Genomic DNA, 19,173 nt, shown 5'->3' with positions numbered 1-19,173 from the left:
GTGTCTCATCTACAGAGAATTATCACCTGAATCTACAGCTCCTCTCTGTTTTACGGAATTTAGAGCGAGTTTCAGTTCACTGTTTAGCTGTCCGGCCCACAATTACTATTTTGGTTCACTCTCACAGCTCTCATAGCATCTTTTTTGATCGTAGCAGGCAGCTGTTTTCAGTGAAAACCAAGCGGCAACCTCCAGGGCTGAAAAATTAAGCCAACGCCGGAGTGCCAGCCAAAAACTACAGTTCCTCGAATTTGAGGCTGGCCCTAAATTCGAGTCAGTCCCCATTAAACCCCCATGTTAAAATGCCTAACTGTTTTGGTCTGTATAGTTAATTTCCCCGTTCATGACAACTGTACTGGGGTGAATTTTTATATCTCACCCATTTAAATTACATTAACGCTTAAAGTTACGTATAATTAAGGACGTGGCCGCTTTGAGTGACAGGTGGTTGCCCTATCAGGTGGCTTGTCGCTAGGTGGTTTCATCAACCAGGCTTCATTTGGCCCACCTCAGCTCCACCTCTTTGCCCATTTTTGGATTAACCAGAGTCAGGGACTGCCAAAATGGCGATGGCTGGAGCCACCGTGCCTTCACAGCGGCTCTTCAGAAACCTATGGGTGATGTCACGGACACTACGTCCATTTTTTTATGCAGTATGGTGAAAATTCTTAAAAACCCACTGTACTCTACCTGCTCAACACTAAACAGCAGACAGACACAGTTAGCAACTCGCTGCTGAACATAGTGGAGCATTTAGCAGCTAAAGAGCCGGATATTTCCCTCATGAGTTGGTAGAGACCAAAAACTGAGCTAACAGAGAGTGAATGTTGGACTTACATTTATCAAGTGCACAGAAAAATGACTGTAAATTAATGGTAATGTTGCTCTTTAAAGGTGGAGTTCGCTATTCCAAACCAATACACATCTTTTTGTCAAATTCAGCCAATATCTTCTCACGGTCCGCTAGCTGTCCGTTCTGTGTGTGCGCTGAAAAATAATCTGGTTTATACACAGTCCTGGCTCTATAAATGGGAAACAAAGTGGCTCAGACCAAGCAACACAACACTATTCCAGCAATTCCAGCCATGATTTGTGTGTAACATTAAATTACTTGCCCACAGACATTCAGCTTACTTTCTAGTTTGCCAAGATATGCTGTTGTTGTGTTGTTTGCTATAGCAGCAGGAGAGTTGTGAGTATCACTGTCTAGAGCTGGTGTGCTGGCTCTGGGAAACCGTCTCGTCCTCTTTGGCTGTTAGCTTTCCAGCAGCAACTGTAACCGCAACCTAGCTAAGCTAAGCTAACCCACAACGTAGCTAATGTTACATTAATGTTACATTACTTGCTGTGTCGTTGTTCGCTCTATATTATGGTATTTTTCATGGTATTGGATTTCTCCAAAATCGCATACCCCACCTTTAACTTCTAGATGTGTAAATAAGCAATTGTTTGCTAACAAGTTCACCAAATCAACTTAAAAGGTGATGATATGTCATTGTTGTGTTTACAACTTCTTTCTAATGCCCCCAAGTGGCCCAAAAAATCAGTTCTCAGTTACAAAGTTTACTATATTAAAGTCAGATTTAGTCTAATGGCAGTTTCAGATCAAATAAACAAAAGAGAATAGTTTGTACAAGGTCGTGCACAGAATAAAGAGCTGCACAAAGCGGCAAACTAAATGCTACAGACTAAAACGTAATGCCATGAATGAAATAGAGTATATAAAAAAACTGTTCAACTATTCAAGCATTCTTGTCTACAGTACAATTGAAGTCATCAAAACTATTTAAAAAAATCAGCTTTATTGGAGTCAAAATTCAGTTTAGCTGAACTTTGACCCCACAACCTGGGGGAAATTGACTGTATGTACTCAAAATTAAGAAACTGTTGATGTAGTGATATTGGGATCTTAAAATGGTTTTGTGAACCTCTGAGCATTCAAATGTGTAGAGTTTGTCAAAGTAGAGTGAGGATTCAACCACATGCCGTCTTCTTATATGATAACAAACCCCAATTTGATGTTGCAGGAGAACTTTTTTTAAAGCTGTGTGAGACTCATTATTATTATCATTATATATTAGTTATATTAGGTACAACTACAGAGGTAACCAACTTTTAAATGCTTATTAATGTTTTATTGTACAGAAAATATAAGGTTGCAAGTGTATCTCAAAAATTCAAATATGTTATGTGCTTCTGTTTGAATTGTATTACTATATTAAGTGCACTCCTCTCCCTGCCTCCACCTGTCCCTCCAGGATCTTCACTCTGTACAGTAAGTCGCTGCCGTTGGACCTGGCATGTCGGGTGTGGGATGTGTTCTGCAGAGACGGCGAGGAGTTCTTGTTCCGCACGGCAATGGGCCTATTGCGTCTCTACCAGGACGTCCTGACCTGCATGGACTTCATCCACATGGCTCAGTTCCTCACCCGCCTGCCTGACCTCATCCCCCCGGAGCAGCTCTTCCAGCACATCGCCTCTATTCACATGACCAGTCGCAACAGGAAGTGGGCACAGGTAGGGTGTTATAGCTTTACATTTTAGGGTATTTCGTTTCTTACATTTTTTAACTGTACCTCCCTCCATCTCCTCAGGTCCTGCAGGCGTTACAGAAAAATCAGGAGCGAGGCAGCCCGGTGCTGAAGCACTGAGCTATGATCAGAGGAAAACCACCATACACTAACGGACTCAACCAGAATAACTGGACTCGTAGCAGGCTGGAAGGACCTGCGCGAGACCTTTGTTCAACTTCAAAGGGACATATCTGGTTGTAGCCGCTGTAATAAACCTCTTCTCCAGAGCCATGTCACTGCTCTAACTGGAACCAGGACCCTGGAGGGGGTCTGTCAGAGATGAGGGAGAGGTGTGAAAAGGAAAACGAGGCCTTATTTATCTCTCACCACCCCTCCTCTGCTCAGAGACCCAGCAGGGGACTGGAAAGTGTAACTGGCAGAGGCTGAAGAATGTATCACACACTCCCACATACACTCTTACCTACCATGCTGATTGAGGTCTCCACAGACCAGAGGAAACCATAACGATACCAGTTACTACTCAAATCCTCCACTTAGATTTAAATTCTCTGCTGTCACCGCTCTTTTTAGCTACAGTTGAGCTAGTCTTTTCTTACGTTGGCTATTTTTAATGACAAAAACAAAAGTCTACATATGACTCCCCAATCTCTAAAAAGACAGAGATTAGTAATAGTAATGTCCTGAAATGATGTGAACCTCAGCTAGTGTCTCTGTGTGTCTCAATCTTCCTTCATGTCCTCTGAGTTGATTTTGTCTTTTGACCTCAGTGTGCTTTTCATTTTCCAGTTGGTACAGATTTGTTTCATGAACCATTCCATGAAGTCAACTCTCAGTCTTGAAGCGTGTTTTGTCAGTTAAAATCCATGAAAATGCACATATCCTTCATGCTGTAGGTTAAACATCTGAAGACAAATTTGGTGTCTCTGAGAGCACCACATTGTTACATTTAATGAATTTTTTTTACCCTCTAAAAAGAGGTCATAAGCTGCCTGTAAAATGCATTTTACTGTGTATTTATGTCAATGAAACTGGAGTTAATAATGAGGTAATGTGTTGCTGTTAGACACACAGAACATATAGTGTCAGACATGGACATGCTCTAAATAAGTTTGAGGTACATTTCAGCTTGTTAGTGTTTTGCTTCCTGATGTCTTGGTGTGAGTATGATGTCTTTAAATTTTGTATTTATTTAATATTTATCAATCCAGTCAAATTAAGTAATTGTTAGTTGCAGCCCTACACAGAGAAGTCAGCATATCCACACAAGCGTGTTAAAAGTAAATATATACTGTTATCTAAGGGCCCCGACACAGCAACTTGACAATCAGCTATGGGGCACTGCACGGCCTTTGTGTCTGTGGCAAACCGTTACTTCTAGTTCTGTGGCGTGTCTGTCCTTTAACAGCATCTGTCCGACTGGTTGTTCAGCCTTGCAAATCAATGATTTCACCCATTAAGTACAGTTTCTCATCCCTTTTTGTCTGCCATTAATACAAGCAACAGACCCAAGACCCAACACCAGTCCAAACAAAGCAAAACTTGTGAGGAGACTGTTTCACAGATTCACAGTGGCATGAAGATAGTTGGGTAGTTTGTTTTGTTGTTCATTCCAAAGTGATGTTTGAATTACAGATTCTTATTTCCTGTCCTGCAGAACATATGTGTATGTCAGTGGTCACCTGGCCCTCTGGTGTAGCTGTATCATCTATCAGGCCTTGTGACCAGCAGTGGGCGGGGCCAGTATTTACATCACTGTTGAGGGAAGTTTCATTACCAGCATTGTTTTGATGACAAAGCGGCAAACTAAATGCTACAGACTAAAACGTAATGCCATGAATGAAATAGAGTATATAAAAACTGTTCAACTATTCAAGCATTCTTGTCTACAGTACAATTGAAGTCATCAAAACTATTTAAAAAATCAGCTTTATTGAGTCAAAATTCAGTTTAGCTGAACTTTGACCCCACAACCTGGGGGAAATTGACTGTATGTACTCAAAATTAAGAAACTGTTGATGTAGTGATATTGGGATCTTAAAATGGTTTTGTGAACCTCTGAGCATTCAAATGTGTAGAGTTTGTCAAAGTAGAGTGAGGATTCAACCACATGCCGTCTTCTTATATGATAACAAACCCCAATTTGATGTTGCAGGAGAACTTTTTTTAAAGCTGTGTGAGACTCATTATTATTATCATTATATATTAGTTATATTAGGTACAACTACAGAGGTAACCAACTTTTAAATGCTTATTAATGTTTTATTGTACAGAAAATATAAGGTTGCAAGTGTATCTCAAAAATTCAAATATGTTATGTGCTTCTGTTTGAATTGTATTACTATATTAAGTGCACTCCTCTCCCTGCCTCCACCTGTCCCTCCAGGATCTTCACTCTGTACAGTAAGTCGCTGCCGTTGGACCTGGCATGTCGGGTGTGGGATGTGTTCTGCAGAGACGGCGAGGAGTTCTTGTTCCGCACGGCAATGGGCCTATTGTGCGTCTCTACCAGGACGCCCTGACCTGCATGGACTTCATCCACATGGCTCAGTTCCTCACCCGCCTGCCTGACCTCATCCCCGGAGCAGCTCTTCCAGCACATCGCCTCTATTCACATGACCAGTCGCAACAGGAAGTGGGCACAGGTAGGGTGTTATAGCTTTACATTTTAGGGTATTTCGTTTCTTACATTTTTTTAACTGTACCTCCCTCCATCTCCTCAGGTCCTGCAGGCGTTACAGAAAAATCAGGAGGCGAGGCAGCCCGGTGCTGAAGCACTGAGCTATGATCAGAGGAAAACCACCATACACTAACGGACTCAACCAGAATAACTGGACTCGTAGCAGGCTGGAAGGACCTGCGCGAGACCTTTGTTCAACTTCAAAGGGACATATCTGGTTGTAGCCGCTGTAATAAACCTCTTCTCCAGAGCCATGTCACTGCTCTAACTGGAACCAGGACCCTGGAGGGGTCTGTCAGAGATGAGGGAGAGGTGTGAAAAGGAAAACGAGGCCTTATTTATCTCTCACCACCCCTCCTCTGCTCAGAGACCCAGCAGGGGACTGGAAAGTGTAACTGGCAGAGGCTGAAGAATGTATCACACACTCCCACATACACTCTTACCTACCATGCTGATTGAGGTCTCCACAGACCAGAGGAAACCATAACGATACCAGTTACTACTCAAATCCTCCACTTAGATTTAAATTCTCTGCTGTCACCGCTCTTTTTAGCTACAGTTGAGCTAGTCTTTTCTTACGTTGGCTATTTTTAATGACAAAACAAAAGTCTACATATGACTCCCCAATCTCTAAAAAGACAGAGATTAGTAATAGTAATGTCCTGAAATGATGTGAACCTCAGCTAGTGTCTCTGTGTGTCTCAATCTTCCTTCATGTCCTCTGAGTTGATTTTGTCTTTTGACCTCAGTGTGCTTTTCATTTTCCAGTTGGTACAGATTTGTTTCATGAACCATTCCATGAAGTCAACTCTCAGTCTTGAAGCGTGTTTTGTCAGTTAAAATCCATGAAAATGCACATATCCTTCATGCTGTAGGTTAAACATCTGAAGACAAATTTGGTGTCTCTGAGAGCACCACATTGTTACATTTAATGAATTTTTTTACCCTCTAAAAAAGAGGTCATAAGCTGCCTGTAAAATGCATTTTACTGTGTATTTATGTCAATGAAACTGGAGTTAATAATGAGGTAATGTGTTGCTGTTAGACACACAGAACATATAGTGTCAGACATGGACATGCTCTAAATAAGTTTGAGGTACATTTCAGCTTGTTAGTGTTTTGCTTCCTGATGTCTTGGTGTGAGTATGATGTCTTTAAATTTTGTATTTATTTAATATTTATCAATCCAGTCAAATTAAGTAATTGTTAGTTGCAGCCCTACACAGAGAAGTCAGCATATCCACACAAGCGTGTTAAAAGTAAATATATACTGTTATCTAAGGGCCCCACACAGCAACTTGACAATCAGCTATGGGGCACTGCACGGCCTTTGTGTCTGTGGCAAACCGTTACTTCTAGTTCTGTGGCGTGTCTGTCCTTTAACAGCATCTGTCCGACTGGTTGTTCAGCCTTGCAAATCAATGATTTCACCCATTAAGTACAGTTTCTCATCCCTTTTTGTCTGCCATTAATACAAGCAACAGACCCAAGACCCAACACCAGTCCAAACAAAGCAAAACTTGTGAGGAGACTGTTTCACAGATTCACAGTGGCATGAAGATAGTTGGGTAGTTTGTTTTGTTGTTCATTCCAAAGTGATGTTTGAATTACAGATTCTTATTTCCTGTCCTGCAGAACATATGTGTATGTCAGTGGTCACCTGGCCCTCTGGTGTAGCTGTATCATCTATCAGGCCTTGTGACCAGCAGTGGGCGGGGCCAGTATTTACATCACTGTTGAGGGAAGTTTCATTACCAGCATTGTTTTGATGAGTTAACATACAGTAGGCGAGACAGTTAATACACAGCATTTCTTGATAATCAGATTAAAAAAAAGTGAAGTACCATCTGACTTTTGATCCCATACTGGAATGCAGCAGTTTGTTAAATGTCTTTTTGCCCATTTTGCACAGACCTGTTCATCAAATGAAATAAAAGTTGAGAAGTGCAGGAATCTCCTTAGCTGTTGATGTCTGTTGAAGAGTTCAGTTGTCAGATTTTCTCAGCCAACAATCTTGAAAAGAAAAAAAAGAAACTGCTGATGGCATTTCTCAGTGCGAACACAGTAACTGTCCTGTTATTGGTTATGAAGCTGCTTTATCCGATGTGTTGTGCTACTGATTTTGTGTGTGTGATGGAGTTTACTTCCTTTTGTGCCCTGTAATATTAGTGACGTCTCTATTTGGCCTCAGTTTCAATTCAATAGGCTTTATTGGCATGACATTTGGCGTATCTGTCTAGACTACTGAAGTATAACACATACTCTGGGTTTAAAAACAGAAAGCACCTTTCATTTATAAATCATCATGTCAGCTGGTTCATGGCTGCTAACAGACACACTGTCAGTGTTTCAGTGTCTGCATCAGCTCAGCACCATGCAGCAGACTTTCTGATCACTCTTCTTGATGCACTCCTCCCTCCCACTCTCCCCAGTGTGGTGACACACTGCAGGGCTGCAATAAAGCTTTTTGCACATTCATGGACGCCTTTGAATTGTGTCTAGCATTATCACTTTATGTCATCACTTGTCGGTTTTCCATCCTTTATTTTTTTGTTTAAGTTTTTTTTGTGCTTAAAGGTCCAGTGTGTAACATTTAGGAGGAGCTATTGGCAGAAATGGAATATAATATTTATAAGTATGTTTTAATTAGTGTATAATCACCTGAAAATAAGAATAGTTGTTTTCATTACCTTTTAGAATAAGCCATTTTTTTTCTACAGAGGTCACCATGTTGCACCACCATTTTTTACAGTAGCCCAGAACGGACAAACACTGGCTCTAGATAGGGCTGTTCGCGTTTTTCGTGAGTTTCACAGCCACCGTAGTTTCTCCTACACGCTCGGAAGGGGAGTTTGAGGCAAGCATTATTCAAATGGTTGCAAACTGCAATTTCACTGCTAGATGCCACTAAATTCTACACATTGGACCTTTAAGGAGTGACCAGCTGAAAATATAACTGAAGTGTGTGTGTTTTGCGTGTATACATAGTTAAGTGGTATTTCCAGTATCAGATCTGTTAGTTGCAAGTTAGTTGTTACATTAAAGGCTGGCCTGTGTATGAATTGACCCTCCCAGCTCTACTAACACTACCTACTTCCACAATGGTCAGAAACTAAATTCATTTAAACTAAATTTGAATAAAAAGGGTAATATGCTGTTGCCTAATGATCTGTTTGATTTGCAGGATATCTGTAATTTCTTGGGTTGTTTTGCATTGTCTGTTTTTTTCCCCTCAAGAGACCTGTGTGCTGTAGAGGACTGATAGACATACATGGAGACAGAGGGTTACCATGCAGCTGTATCTCACTTAAAGTGTGTATAAACAGTTTTTTAATTAAAATAAAGAACTATACATATTCAACCAGGAGCAGTTCAGTGTCCCTTTGTTCATGTTTAATGGAAAATGACATGAAACTACTCTCAACCTGCCTTATCAACTTAAACTTGCAAATGAATGCCCCTGACGGCCTTTTGCCAACTCCAGCTAGCCAGTAGGAGCATGTTGCTGTTAAATCATGCCTGGACAGATTATTTTGATTAATCATCAGTTGCTGAAAGACACTAAACACATATTACATGAATAACAGGATATTATTACTGAATACAGGGCTGTGGTGGGTAACTTTGTCTCATGGTGTGAGCAGAACCATCTGCAGCTCAATGCGACAAAGTCTAAAGAGCTGGTTGTAGACCTACGGAGTGCCAAGGCACCAGTGACCCCGGTTTCCATCCAGGGGGTCAGTGTGGACATTGTGGAGGATTACAAGTACCTGGGAGTACACTTGGATAATAAACTGGACTGGACCAAGAACAAGCTGTTTACAGGAAGGGTCAGAGCCGCCTCTATTTTCTGAGGAGGCTGAGGTCCTTCAACATCTGCCGGACAATGCTGAAGATGTTTGAGTCTGTGGTGGCCAGTGTTATCCTGTATGCTGTTGCATGCTGGGGCAGCAGGTTGAAGGTAGCGGACGCCAACAGACTCAACAAACTGATCCATAAGGCCAGTGACATTGTGGGGGTGGAGCTGGACTTTCTGGCGGTGGTGTCAGAGAGGAGGATGCTGGCCAAACTACACGCCATCTTGAACAGTGTCTCCCACCCGCTCCATAACATGCTGGTCAAGCAAAGGAGTACCTTCAGCGGAAGACTCATCCCACCAAAAAGCACCACAGAGCGCCACAGGAAGTCATTCCTGCTTGTGGCCATCAAACTCTTTAACTCCTCCCTCTAAGGGTTAGTCTGTATGACCCTAGGTCACGAAACTGGACATAGATCATTACATCTCTGCAATACTTGAATAATTGTGCAATATTCTGTGTATTGCTCCCGTGCAATATTTAGTTTTTCTATGTTAGTTTTTCCTATTTATAAATATTGATATTATATACCTCCATTACTGCTGTGCAATATCTTAATAATCTCAATAAGCTACACTTAACTCGACAGTACATGCACCACTACGTATTACTTATATTATTACATTGTATAATTTTACTGTAGTATCATCATCAACCGGTAAACCCACTTGGTACCTCACACTTACTTTATCTTATACTTATACCCACCTGGTAGTTAATTTATTTTCTTACCTGTTTTTATAGTGTTTTTATAGTGTATTGTATTATATTTTTTACTAGTACTTTCTCCTGTGTTCACTGACGTGAAGGCGAGCTGCTGTAACAAAGAGTTTCCCTTCGGGGATCAATGAAGTATTTCTGATTCTGATTCTGATTATCCACTTAATTGCAGAAATGGCATCATGTTACCTTTGTTATTATGCCAATACACACATATGTCCCTATATACACAGTAGGCCTATATGTATACAGATCCCTATATTAGTGGACAGGGGTCAGCATGGGCACCCTGACTGGTCTGCGGCTATGTAGCCCCACACGCAACAAACTGCGATGCACTGTGTGTTCTGACACCTTTTTATCAGAACCAGCATTAATTTTTTCAGCAATCTGAGCTACAGTAGCTCGCCTGTTGGATCGGACCACACGGGCCAGCCTTGGTTCCCCACATGCATTAATGAGCCCTGGCCGCCCATGACCCTGTCGCCGGTTCACTGCATTTCCTTCCTTGGACCACTTTCGACCATTTACTGACCATTGCAGACCGGGAACACCCCACAAGAGCTGCAGTTTTGGAGATGCTTTGACGCAGTCGTCTAGCCATCACAATTTGGCCCTTGGTCAAAGTTGCTCAAATCCTTACACTTGCCCCTTTTTCCTGCTTCTAACACTAAAATGAGAACTGAGAATGTTCCCACCCACTGACAGGTGCCATGATAACGTGATTATCAGTGTTATTCACTTCACCTGTCAGTGGTCATGAGAAACTAGAGAAGTACCAAGGGCTCAGAGAAGAGCTGGAGAAGGCCTGGAAGGTGAAGACAACAGTGGTACCCGTGGTCATCGGAGCACTCGGGGCAGTGACCCCCAAACTGGAGGAGTGGCTACAGCAGATCCTTGGAAGAACAGCAGACATCTCGGTCCAGAAGAGTGCAGTACTGGGAACAGCAAAGATACTGCGCAGAACCCTCAAGCTCCCAGGCCTCTGGTAGAGGACCCGAGCTCGAAGGACGAGACCACCCGCGGAGGGTGAAGGACAAAGTTTTTTTTTTTATATATATATGTATATATATATATGTATATATGTGTATATATATGTATATATGTGTATATATGTATGTATATATGTACATATGTATATATATGTATATGTGTATATGTATATGTGTATATGTATGTATGTACTGTATATATATATATATATATATATATATATATATATATATGTACTGTATATATATATATATATATATATATGTACTGTATATGTGTATATATATATGTACACACACAAGCATGATGTCAGGCAGAATTAAATAGCAAGTTGCTTAAGCACTTCTGCACTTAAAGAACCTTTCATCCATTTTGGCTTAAAAGCTGAAATTCAAGTTCATTTTTGTTCAACTGAGCAAACTTGACCACTCATGTGGCCAGTTACTAGCATCTACTAGCGTAAGAAAAGTGAAAACTAAACAAAAAATGGACCCTGAATGCAAAAAACATCACCAATACCTATTTTCAGTGTGGTATTAGGTCTTTCCTTTTATTTTAATATGACTTAAGAGGGGGCTGTAGAAATATTGCAGCAATTGGTTTAGCTGTATTTCACTGTCATGCTTTGAGCTACATGGCTAACCACAATTGCATTTCCTCTGCAATCTACCACTCAACCTTTTCAAAAACCGAGTGGAAAGTTTCTGCCACAGGCAACTTCAGTCCCCTTGAAATCACAACTGCCCTCCCCTTTCCACAACAGTGACACCATTTTTTCTTTAAACATTTTTGATCTTGATAAAGGTAACACCACACCGAATATCGAGTCATCATGAAGACCAGTCACATCTTTCTTCTCTGCATCTTGGGAGCTGCACTGCTTTACTCAGTGATCTGCAGCAGTAAGATAACCTTAGATTTTCTAATTTTAACATATTCTGTGTTAGAGGTGTTACTTCTCAGAACACCATTGATAATACATTTATGGTCTTTTCTTCAGATGAAGTTGGTCCTGACGACTGCTGCTTCAAATTCTACCCCAGAAGAGTGAAGAAAAACCTCATCCACTCATATTACATGACTGATTACCGGTGCCCAAAGACTGGAGCCATGTAAGTGCTGAAAACTGAGTTTATTTTAATACAATGACCTAAAGTATAACAAGTATTATTCAGTGTGACAATTATTTCGTAAATCAATCACAATTCATGGACATTTAAAAAAAAAAAATAAAGTGCACATTTCAACATTTCACACATCCTGCACACTACATATTAGAATCTTAATTCTAATATGTAAATCTTAATTTTCTACTTTGTATTTGTTTCCTACTTTGTATTTGTTATTCTTTAAAAAAAAGTCAAACTTCTTTCTTTCAGTCTGGTCACACAAAAGTCTCGTCACATCTGTGCGGATCCAAATCTCTCCTGGGTTGAGAACATCATGAAAAGTGTGGACGAAAGCTCCTTTTAAACCAGCTGCCTGCTCATCCTTCTTTCAAGTTACTGCGGTTGCTTTATCAAATCGCACTATGAAATGCATTTTACAATGTGGTCATGATTTTGGTATTAATGTGCAAATCTGTTATCTCTGGTGTTACATTGTGAGCCTGCATTGGCACATTGACCAACTTATCCTTTTTTTGTAATGTCTTTTGGATGCTTTGTATTACCCACAATATAATACAGAATAAACCTCATACAAATACAGTCAGTAGTGTGAAAACTTTGCCTTACCTCTTCTCAATTCCTTCTAAGCTAGAAAACAACTTGTCAAGTCTTCGGTTTGCACAAGACTTAATCTGTCTTAGACTTGGTCTAAAATTACAAAAAATGTTGACCCAAGAAAAAAAAGTTAAAAAGTTGATAACACCTTATTTTATTAGTCTGTAATTGTATAATTACTACTAATTTTTGTTTCCTGAAAGAACTATATAATTTCATACTAATTAGAGGGAAAATAGGAAATTTCCTTAAAAGAAGAGCTTAATTTAAACACTATTTAAATAATGTATTATTCATTTATGACTGACTTGGAGTGCACCCCTGTGGAGGGTTTTAAGGGCCGAAACTAAATATATAAATACATAAATAATTATATAATTAAATGCTTAAATAAATGAATAAATAAACAATTATGTAATTTAATGCTTAATTGTCAATAAATAAATAAATAACAAATTAAATGAGACATTAAATATATAAATACTATATTTATTTATTAATTTATATATATTTATATTTACATACATTTGGAAATCTTGCATGTTACAATGATGGATATGTTGGCTGTAGCTGAACAGATAGAGGCAAATGCCATTTCCTATGCTTTTAGATCAGTTTGAGGGCTTCGCTGAACAAATTGGAATGATATTGGTCCTGACTGACACAGAAATTATGAAGCTGTATTCACAATCCTCACAGAGGATCACCCCCTGCAGGGGTGATGGAGGGCTGCAACAGCAACGCTGGTCGACCTGGCTGTCCTTCTTTTGATAGTGCAAACTCATAGCTCGGTCAAAGAGAGCTTGATCAACTGGTTGAGCATGCTGGGTCTGTAATACTGTTCATTCATCAATCATTCATTTATTTAAGCATTTAATTATATAATTATTTATGTATTTATATATTTAGTTTTGGCCCTTAAAACCCTCCCCATTTACATCACTTTGGATGAGGAATGCAGTGGTACTATTTACAACATGTTAGCAACTACCGAACTACATATATCTGGCATTCATGGTACTATATAATAGTAAAACCATCAATATATTTAATTTTGGTGGAATTATACATGTTTTCGAACTGTGACATGTGAGAGTACAATTCAGTTCCCAATGCTTCCTTTATAATACTTAGTTTAGTAGTTGAATAATTGGTAGGAACAGATACTAGCAGAACAATGCCTCTGTGAAAGGTAATGGTGGTGTTGTGGGCCTGACAGAGAACCCTGCAGCTCTGCAACACTGGATGGTGTCTGGTCCCAAGATGGCACGTGTGGTTGGAGAGTTTCAGGCTTCCACTGAGAAGGGAGAGACTGACACCCGGCACCATGAGCAGGTCAAACATGCACAGATGGCATTTGTATGAGATGTTAAAGCAATAACTGGTGCTATAGAAGACATGGGCAATCCATTCTGTGAAAAGAGCAGAATTCCCATACTGGATACCAGAGACACAGATCAGTCATTGACACTATGAACCAGACAGAGAAACTTGGACAGAGCCAGTAGGACACCTATGTCAGCAAGCACCTGGAAAACCAGATGAAGCCCATCAAAGATCCCATCAAGAGGAACAACCTCCCTCTATTCAGTCAGCCTCTAGTCAGAGAGAAGTCCAGGTCCCAACAACAGCTCTCATCCCCGAAGAAGAAGAAGAATGACTGTTTCCTGTTCTCTTGGCTGTACATCGCATCGCAGATATGTGATGGAAATCTGGAGTTTTTTGAGCATGAAAACCAGGCATGTCCACCACCACTGTCACAAATGGGCAAGCTCTCCCTTAGATTTGTGGTTTCTCATCTCTCTCCTTTCTCATGTGTCGCTTTCAGTAGTTATTTCTGCTTCCAGAGCTGCAGTCTGGGTCGGTGATTATGCGAAACCTGCTGCCCCCGTGTTCCTGCTCGATAACTACTACTACAATTGTCATTATTAGTCTTTTCACTATTATTATCATTCCTACTATTATGACTTTATTTTATTATTATTTTATTTATTATTACTTTAAATCCTGACTGAAAATTCCCAAATAAACTAATGGTATTTAGAAAGTCACACAACTGATTGGCGACTGCTTTCTCAAGGAACTTAGAGAGAAAGAGAAGGTTAGATATACAGAAGGGTTAACTAAGGGTAAAACATCTTTAAGCAGCCTAGTTGGAATGGGGTCTAAGAGACAGGCTGCTCGCCTTCTCCGCCTCCCGGCTGCTCGCCTGCTCCGCCTCCCGGCTGCTCGCCTGCTCCGCCTCCCAGCTGCTCGCCTGCTCCGCCGCCGCCTCCAGTTCCTGCTGGATCTCAGCTGCCGCCTCCAGTCCCTGCTGGATCGCAGCAGCCTCATCCAGTCCCTGGTGGATCGCAGCAGTCATCACTTCCTGCGGGATCGCAGCAGCCTCCTCCAGTCCCTGCTGGATTGCAGCAGCCTCCTCCAGTCCCTGCCGGATTGCAGCAGTCATCACTTCCTATGGGATGGCAGCAGTCTTCTCCAGTCCCTGTTGGATCGCAGCAGTTATCACTTCCTGCGGGATGGCAGCAGCTCCCCGCTTCCAGCCCTACTGTCCAGACGCCGGTCTCCAGCTCTGCTGTCCAGACGGCAGTCTCCAGCCCAGAGGCCCAGAGGCCCAGACGCCGGCTCCCAGCCCGGATGCCCAGACGCCGGCTCCCAGCCCTGAGGCCCAGCCGCTGGGCTCCGGTCCTGACGTCCCGTCGCCGGACCCCTGTCCGGTCAGCAGACCTCCGGAGGGTCCCAGCCTTCGTCTTCGCCGCCGACCTCCGGTAACCTCCCATCTGTACCACAGGCATTCCACCAGACCTCCAGAAGGGAGTGAACTTAATCGCAAGGCGCAGGATTGCAGCTCCGACCCTATCAAGCCCCTGGGCCATCCACCCGGGGTACCCTGCACCTCGCCCGTCCAGTCCCCGGGCCGTTCACCTGAGGTCCCCAGCTCCTCGCCTGGCCAGCCCCGGGCCGTCTGCCCGAGGTCCCCAGCTCCACCCTGGTCCAAGCTCCGGGCCGTCCGCCCGAGGTCCCCAGCTCCACCATGGTCCAAGCTCCTGGTCGTCCGCCTGGGGTCCCCAGCTCCACCCTGGTCCAAGCTCCTGGTCGTCCATCCGAGGCCTCCCAGCTCCACACCTGCCCAGGCTCTGGCCGGTCGCCCGGATCAGCCTGCTCCCCGTGGTGGAGGACGGCCACCACATCGTGGGGGGGGTTCCGGCCCTCGGGAGCTGGCCGTGGAGAGGATGGTACTGTCACAGATATGCCAGGCTCCACCATCCACCAATCACCTACACCTGCTCCCAATTACACTCCTGCTCCCCATTAGTCACAATCACAGCCAGTACAAAAGACCTGCACTCACCTCAGTATATGTCCGACCTCGTTGGAATATAGGACTCTCTATGTCACTCGGCATATTACCTGTTTCTTCAATCTCCCTGTCTCCAGTGATCCCCCAGCCTGTCTCCAGTGATCTCTCCATACCCTCTATCTCGGGCTGTCATTCAATAAAGAACATTCTGGTCCATCTCAGTGTCCCCTGCCTGTCTGTGTTGTAACAATGTTGCAGTGATAATTTAATGATGGAGGCTTTGCTTTTGGTATCTGTGCTTTAACAAAGGCAGCCATTGTTTCATGCTGTCTTGCATAGTTTCCCAACCAAAACAAAATTTCTTTAGGGACTTTGTATGAGACACACAAGGACATAAGGGAGACGAAGCTCTTACAACTCATAACAATTATTTTTGCAAATAAATTAAGGTATTAAACAATACACCCACTATAAAACAAATAAAACTAACATTCAGAAACAACACTTATTTGGTTTCTATCAGTGTGCCACCATTGCTGGGTATCCAGATGAAAATCCATCACGGTCATACTGTAAGGCAATCCAGGTCATTAACAGATAGATCAAACTAAACCTGCTTTGTGTTGCACTTCTATAAAAAACATAATAAATAATCTGTGCAAGGTTGAAAGGTGTCAATCTCATTTTGGATTGTTGTGATGCCCTAAGAGGCATCTGAAGTGTCTGTTAAATGCCATCCGGACTACACCATACTTTTAATTTTCATAGGGCGTTTCTACCCAATAATCTAACAGGAGTGTCTGCTATGAGTAATATTAATATTTGTGTCTGTTATTTATCTATGTTTAGAGTTAATGGCTCTGTGGTGGGAATCAGCTGCATTTTGCGTCTTGACAAATTGTCCAGACCGGGGGAGATGTATGTTGCACCTGAATCCTCCATCACTGAAGATGTTTTGCCTTTGTTTGAACCAACAGCATCGACTCTTTATCACCCCCCTTGGAAATCATAGGCAGCTGACCCGCAGACCACCTGGGCACCCCTAGTAACTCTGCTCAGAGCCCATGTATATGCTGGACGGTCCATTTTCTGGTGATTGTTGGGGGTGATGTTGGAACACTTGGTTCTTGTTTGAGGACCCTTTTGGCCCCAATGTCGCTCATGGCCGTTTCTTCTTAAATGTCCAGGTCTCCCACACCCCCAGCCGACCACTGGCCACTGTGTAATCATGTCTTTAGTTCTTTTCTACAACCATATTTTTGCTTCAGGGAGCAGATATCTGGCACACAGCAAAAATGAAAGAAAAAAAATTAAAAACCCCCTTGTAACTTGATTTTAAATTTCGTCCTAATTTTTTATTTTTATTTTATTTAATACCGGAAGATGTGGTTGAACATACATTCTGCTGTTTCCACTGGAAATCACTGGATGGGGTTTACGAAGAGTTGTTTGGGGAGAATGGTTTCGGGTTCTTCTATGGATTCTTCGGGTGTGTACAACCGGGACAAGGCGTCTGCTTTGATGTTTTGGGCACCAGGACGGTGTCACAGCCTGTCATGTCCTCACCAGCCCATAATCACCCACACCTGCTCCTAATTACACTCCTGCCCTTAATCAGCCCCAATCACACCCAGGATAAAATCACTCCACTCTCCACACTCAGTGTCCAACCTCGTTTGTGGATAGGACTCCATGCACCATACCGTTCCTGTGTCTCTCCATTCCCTTCCATCTCAGTGTCCTCTGCCTGTTAGTGCGTGACAGAAGGTTGGACCGAAACCGCTAAGATGACAGCCAGCCAGAGTCCGCTCCGGCTTCCAGCCCGGAGGTCCGCAGTCAGCCAGTCTCCGCTCCGGCTTCTAGCCCGGAGGTCCGCAGTCAGCCTGTCTCCTCTCCGGCTTCCAGCCCGGAGGTCCGCAGTCAGCCAGTCTCCTCTCCGGTTTCCAGCCCGGAGGTCCGCAGTTAGCCAGTGTCCTCTCCGGCTTCCAGCCCGGAGGTCTCCTCTCCAGTTTCCTCTCCGGCTTCCAGCCCGGAGGTCTCCTCTCCAGTCTCCTCTCCGGTCTCCAGCCCGGAGGTCTCCTCTCCAGTCTCCTCTCCGGTCTCCAGCCGTCTGCCAGAGTCCGCGACGGCCTCCCGCCGTCTTCAAGCCCCTGGTCGTCCGCCAGAGTCCGCGACGGTCTCCTGCCGTCTCCAAGCCCCTGGTCGTCCGCCAGAGTCCGCGACGGTCTCCCCCCGTCTCCAAGCCCCTGGTCGTCCGCCAGAGTCCGCGACGTTTTCCCCCTGTCTCCAAGCCCCTGGTCATCCGCCAGAGTCCGCGACGATCTCCCCCCGTCTCCAAGCTCTGGGTCGTCCACCCGGCGAGACCGGACTCCGGTCAGCGTGCTCCCTGGGTTACGGGCCACCGCGTCGGGGGGAGGGAGGGGGGTTTCGGCCCTCGGGAGCTGGCCGTGGAGGAGGGGGTACTGTCACAGCCTGTCATGTCCTCACCAGCCCATAATCACCCACACCTGCTCCTAATTACACTCCTGCCCTTAATCAGCCCCAATCACACCCAGGATAAAATCACTCCACTCTCCACACTCAGTGTCCAACCTCGTTTGTGGATAGGACTCCATGCACCATATCGTTCCTGTGTCTCTCCAGTTCCCCGTGTGTTCTCCAGGCCTCCGTGTCATCGCCAGTCCTCAGTGGCTTCTCCATTCCTCCTTGGTCTCTCCGGTCTCCTGTGGCTTCCCTCCGGTAACTTCCCCAGATCCACTCTACCTATCTCCACACTCTCCACTGCTGGCTGTCATCATCAATAAAGACATTCCCTTCTATCTCGGTGTCCTCTGCCTGTTAGTGCGTGACAGACGGTAGGAGATGTTGAAATGAAACCGAGTGAAGAAGAGTGCGGGGGTTTAGCCGTTTGGCGTTTTGGAGGTACTCTAGGTTTTTGTGATCAGTGAGTACTTTGAAAGGGTGTTTGGCACCCTCCAACCAATGCCTCCATTCCTCCAGGGCCAGCTTGATGGCAAGCAGTTCGCGGTTGCCGATGTCATAATTTCTCTCCACCAGGCTGAGTTTCCGAGAGTTTCCGTCCTTTTTGGCCACAAAGAAGAAACTGGATGCTGCCGGAGATGTAGAGGGTCTGATGTATCCTTGGGCCAAGGCCTCCTTGATGTACTCCCCCATGGCTTTCTGTTTGGGAATAGAGAGGGGGTATATTTTCCCACGGGGCACTGGTTCACCCAGTATGAGGTTGATGGCACAGTCCCATGGCCGGTGTGGAGGCAACTGGGCAGCTCTCTTAGGGCAGAATACATCTCGGAAGGTGGCGTAACAGGTAGGAATATCCACAGACTGTTTCTCTCGCGGACTCTCGACG

At 43.7% G+C, this 19,173-nt stretch overlaps 3 protein-coding genes and 1 long non-coding RNA gene across 8 annotated transcripts in view; all 4 read left to right on the top strand.

Moving 5' to 3' along the window:
• The window catches only part of tbc1d14 (TBC1 domain family, member 14), a 78,258-nt gene extending 73,950 nt beyond the window's left edge, over nucleotides 1-4,308 (top strand). For all 5 annotated transcript variants that reach the window (XM_044183551.1, XM_044183553.1, XM_044183552.1 and 2 more), the window contains 2 exons: nucleotides 2,259-2,517; nucleotides 2,595-4,308. In XM_044183551.1, the coding sequence (XP_044039486.1) occupies nucleotides 2,259-2,517; nucleotides 2,595-2,651 (316 nt within the window). In that variant the 3' untranslated portion in view covers nucleotides 2,652-4,308. The remainder of the gene's footprint in view (nucleotides 1-2,258; nucleotides 2,518-2,594) is intronic.
• A 740-nt stretch (nucleotides 4,309-5,048) lies between these two features.
• Nucleotides 5,049-8,572, top strand: LOC122870000. Its single transcript, XR_006376465.1, has 2 exons — nucleotides 5,049-5,176; nucleotides 5,255-8,572. It is a non-coding gene; the product is annotated as an uncharacterized LOC122870000 (long non-coding RNA).
• A 2,951-nt stretch (nucleotides 8,573-11,523) lies between these two features.
• On the top strand, nucleotides 11,524-12,490 carry LOC122870063 (C-C motif chemokine 3-like). The gene is made up of 3 exons (XM_044183766.1): nucleotides 11,524-11,683; nucleotides 11,782-11,893; nucleotides 12,161-12,490. Exons 1-3 carry the CDS (start codon nucleotides 11,614-11,616, stop codon nucleotides 12,252-12,254), a joined length of 276 nt encoding a protein of 91 aa, XP_044039701.1. The 5' UTR covers nucleotides 11,524-11,613; the 3' UTR covers nucleotides 12,255-12,490.
• A 2,534-nt stretch (nucleotides 12,491-15,024) lies between these two features.
• On the top strand, nucleotides 15,025-18,413 carry LOC122870662 (proline-rich extensin-like protein EPR1). Its single transcript, XM_044185019.1, has 4 exons — nucleotides 15,025-15,524; nucleotides 17,628-17,767; nucleotides 17,913-18,179; nucleotides 18,391-18,413. Exons 1-4 carry the CDS (start codon nucleotides 15,025-15,027, stop codon nucleotides 18,411-18,413), a joined length of 930 nt encoding a protein of 309 aa, XP_044040954.1.
• The last annotated feature ends 760 nt before the right edge of the window (nucleotides 18,414-19,173 follow it).

The sequence above is a fragment of the Siniperca chuatsi genome, linkage group LG22 (assembly GCF_020085105.1).
Source record: "Siniperca chuatsi isolate FFG_IHB_CAS linkage group LG22, ASM2008510v1, whole genome shotgun sequence".
Lineage (NCBI taxonomy): Eukaryota > Metazoa > Chordata > Actinopteri > Centrarchiformes > Sinipercidae > Siniperca > Siniperca chuatsi.
The sequence above is the reverse complement of the archived record's forward strand: the minus strand, read 5'-3'. Positions and strand labels throughout refer to the sequence as shown.